This window comes from Brassica oleracea, chromosome C7, assembly GCF_000695525.1.
Source record: "Brassica oleracea var. oleracea cultivar TO1000 chromosome C7, BOL, whole genome shotgun sequence".
Lineage (NCBI taxonomy): Eukaryota > Viridiplantae > Streptophyta > Magnoliopsida > Brassicales > Brassicaceae > Brassica > Brassica oleracea.
The window spans coordinates 14,587,675-14,592,121 of NC_027754.1; the positions used below are offsets into that span (position 1 = coordinate 14,587,675).

Sequence of the window (4,447 nt, forward strand, 5' to 3'; positions counted from 1 at the left end):
AATTTCCAATAGAGTGGTCTTAGTTTGGACCATTCGAAAACTTATCAGAGCTGATTTCAATTTGGACGATTCCAAAACTTACTACAATCCCATTACAGAATTCCTTTTGTAACATCACAATACACATGGTCCCATTATATTACATGTAGGGTTACTATTGTCAGAACCATTAACACACAATTAGGATTCATATTTGTAATATTAACACGGTTTGTATAATATGCTAGAATTATTGATCTAAACTTGTTTTCTTATCTTTGTTTTGCATTTGCGTTTACAAAATTCTTCAAAGATGTTTAGAACCACTGAGATATGTTTGATCTTAATATTGACGATAATTCTAACGTCACAAAAGGATACAAATTATAATGAAGGAAGGTCATAGTATATATGCTTATAGCTTCTTCTTTTTTTTGCTTTAATGCTTATAGCTTTGTTGTTTACCTTTCCTCAATAAGGCTTCATAATAGTGGGCATATATACTAACTGTAATCCAAAAAACGTTTTCGTAGCTTCAACCAATCACATGAATGCGTAAATGTAAGGCCAAGAGATACCAAAAACAGCAAAAAGCAAATTAAAATATTGCTTTTATATTAAACGATACACATAAGTTTGATATCGTGGCACAAGGAATGATAACTTTCGGTTATCGTGAGCTCGTAGTCAAATAGGTATCAAACAATTAATATAAGCGAATATCAACTATACAAACATTAAAAACAGAAGAAAAAATAAACAGCTTTTCGTTATTTGGTTCCCGAGGTACTATGTCACACACCTGTACGTTGCAAAAAACCTCCGGCGAATCACCACCACACACATACGAAAATCTCACTATTACACTCCAAAAAGCATCACACGACTAAAAGACAAAACCTTCTCATACCATATTGTGAGCCCTACTTCCACTTCCTCCGCCGTAAGACGCCGCTCCAATGGAGGTCAAACAGTGCTCAACATCATCATTTTTCATCACTTGGTTATCACAGAACTTATCAACTATTCTCTTGGTCGGTCTCGCTACGAGATTCTCCCAAGCCTTGTCTGCTTCTTCCTCGTTACGTTTCAAGAACACTTCCGTTGCGTCCACGCGGTGCATAGACAACTTCCACTTCTTGCTCAGACGTTGAATCTTAAGTAACTGTCGACAAGCTAGAATCTCTGTGTTCTCTTTAATCTTTTTAACGGCTGCGTCAAGCATCTTTCTCTGTGTAGCACGGTCCACTAGAGATTCGTAGCATAAGTACTCGTGAAGCTCGGGGACACCGATAGCTCGTCGTATCCCGACAGAATAATCAGCTTTCGGATCGTGTACTTCTCTTACTTCCTCCAGTAATCCTGCTTCCATCATGCGATCGACACGTTTTGAGACGAATGAGTTAAGAACCGGTAAGGAAACGTCGACCCAAATAAAACAGCATTGGTACTTGTTTAACAAGAATCCAGACGAATGATTCGCAAGTGCTTCGATGTATGAGTTTGATCCACCGGCTACGATAGGAAGCTTGTTGTTAGCCGAGAGTGTTGAGATTTCTTGTGATGCAAGGCGGCAGAAGTCGGTGGCCGTTAGGTTGCCAGCTTCGGAGTCAAACACTCCGAGCAAGTGGTGAGGCACGCCTCGGCATTCTTGAGGTGTTACTTTATTTGTAAGGACGTCGAGGCCCTTGTAAACTTGGATCTTGTCGGAGTTTATGATCTCTGTCTGAAACCTAGTTGCTAGGTCGATGGCGAGACGAGACTTACCGGAACCAGTGGCTCCCATCACGAAGACGACTTTTTCTTGGGGACGGAGGAAAGAGTTGACGTTGACCATCGAGAGTTTGTTCTTGAAGCTTAAGATTGGTTGTACCTGCTTCATTGCTGAAATTGAGAACTTCATGATGTATTGACTTTTGGGTGGGAGAAAAAAATATGTCTTGTTGATTTATCCTTTTGTAAGACCACCTCGACGAGTTGTAACAAACTTAAAAGATCTGCTTAGAAAGATCAAACTTGAAAGAGAGTGTGGGAACAAATGGTGAAATGTACAAAATGATTTACAGGTTTGTAAGTTTTGAGATGCACGAGGGCATATATATACACGTAAACGGACAGTGTTTTGTTTGACTCTTAACGTATTAAAAATAGATTTTAGAGGCCCCATCTATAATTCCGCCTAGCAATTTCTTTTTCTTTTCTATACGGTAAATATCCGCTTAGTAGTTCCCAACTAAAATTTAACAAAAATACCAGAAGGAAAAACAAAACATGTTGGGGTAAGACTGAAATAGCTCGGAGAGCAAACTATCCTAATCCTTAAGAGTTATGGTTTAGGAAAAATATTAGGAAAAGTAAATAAAGAAATATGTTAAGTTCATAGAGATTGGAAGATTATCTATTCTTATATAAGGAGTTGCAGAGTTGTTGCATCCCTTAAGAGTTTTAGGATTGTTCGAGAGAGCTTAAGGTTTTGAGAAATTTTCCTTAAGATTAATAAGAGAGCAAATTCTTATTAATGTGTTCTTACAATCAATTTGTGAAACTATATATTTGGTATCAGAGCTTCTAGGGAACGATCATATAAGCTATGGGAGATATTGTTACTACGAAAGTTAAGGAGGGAGGTGGACCTTCTTCCATAAGTTGTCTGATGCTATCATCAACAAATTATACGGTCTGGTCGATATGAATTAAAGTACTGCTGAAGGTACATAAGGTCTGGGACGTCATAGAGAATGAATCCGCGAATAGTGAGAAGAACGACATGGCCACTGCCCTACTTTTCCAATCTATACCCGAGTCGCTTATCCTTCAAGTAGGAGAGTTCGATACAGCTAAAAAGGTTTGGGATGCGATTAAATCAAGACACATGGGGGCAGATCGAGTTCGAGAAGCAAGATTACAAACTTTAATGGCTGAATTCGAAAGATTAAAGATGAAGGATAGTGATACAATCGATGACTTTGTGGGAAAGTTATCTGAAATCTCATCGAAGTCAGCCGCTTTGGGAGAGAATATTGAAGAAACAAAGCTAGTGAAGAAGTTCCTATCTAGCCTGCCACGACGAAAAATATATACATATTGTGGCATCGTTAGAACATGTTCTAGATCTCAAAACCACAAGCTTCGAGGACATTATCGTACGCCTGAAAACATATAAAGAAAGAGTCGCTGAGGAAGAAGATGAAACGCAGAACAAACTCATGTATGCAGCAAAAACAGAACCTCCATCTTCTTCTTCGTACAACTCAAACCGAGATTACAACAACTCGAACAGAGACTACAATGGATACTATAGAGGACGAGGACGTGGTGGTCGCTACTATAACAGAGCAAGAGGCAGAGGAAGATATAATGATCGGTATCAAGACAACCTTGACATGTCTAAGATCGAGTGTTTCCGGTGCGACAAGATGGGACACTTTGCTTATGTATGCCCTGATCTTCTACTCAAGCTACAAGAGCCGACGGAAACAAAGGAAAAAGATGCAGATACAACTGAGGCTGAAGAGTTAATGATGCATGAGATTTTCTATCTCAACGAGAAAAACGTAAATCCACAAGATTTTAAGACAAGTTCAGACAGCAACATAGTTTGGTATCTAGACAATGGGGCAAGTAATCACATGACAGGAAACCGAAGGTACTTTAAGTCGATCGATGAATCAATCACTGACAAAGTAAGGTTTGGTGATGATTCTCGTATCGACATAAAGGGAAAAGGGCCGATACTATTTTGTTTGAAGGATGGAGGAAAGAAAATACTAACCGATGTTTAGTACATACCAGACCTGAAAAGTAATATAATCAGTCTAGGGCAAGCTATAGAATCCAGTTGCGACATCTGAATGAGAGAAGACTCCCTTACGTTGCGAGATAAAGATGGAAAATTGATCATTACAGCCAAACGGTCAAGAAACGCTTATACAAGGTGACTATTGACAGCAACGAACGATGTCTTCAGCTCTCCGTTATGAGTGAGTCCGCAAGATGGCATGCAAGGCTAGGCCATATAGGGAGAGAAGCACTGCATTCAATGGTTAAAAAAAGAGCTTGTACATGGATTGCGAAAGATAGAGATTGAAAAAGAAACATTTCCTTCCTGAATACTTGGAAAACAAGCTAGACATGCGTTCCCACAGGCAACTACGTATCGAGCTGAGGAAACACTCGGTCTCATACATGGAGACCTCTGCGGACCCATAACCCCATCTACACCTTCGCAGAAACGGTACATCTTTGTTCTTATTGATGATTTTCCCGTTATATGTGGTCGATACTTCTAAAGGAGAAACGTGAAGCATTCGACAAGTTTAAAAGATTCAAGAGCATAGTTGAAAGAGAGATGGGGAATTCTATGAAAACCCTTAGGACAGACAGAGGAGGAGAATTTGTGTCAAACGAATTCTCAGCTTTCTGTGAATCAAACGGAATAACAAGACATCTGACAACTCCCTACACTGCT

General features: G+C 39.4%; 1 protein-coding gene across 1 annotated transcript; it reads right to left on the bottom strand.

Annotated features, from left to right (window-relative positions):
• Window positions 1-665: 665 nt before the first annotated feature.
• Window positions 666-2,025, bottom strand: LOC106304865 (adenylate isopentenyltransferase 7, mitochondrial). Its single transcript, XM_013741255.1, has one exon. It carries the CDS (start codon window positions 1,880-1,882, stop codon window positions 884-886), a length of 999 nt encoding a protein of 332 aa, XP_013596709.1. The 5' UTR covers window positions 1,883-2,025; the 3' UTR covers window positions 666-883.
• Window positions 2,026-4,447: the final 2,422 nt, after the last annotated feature.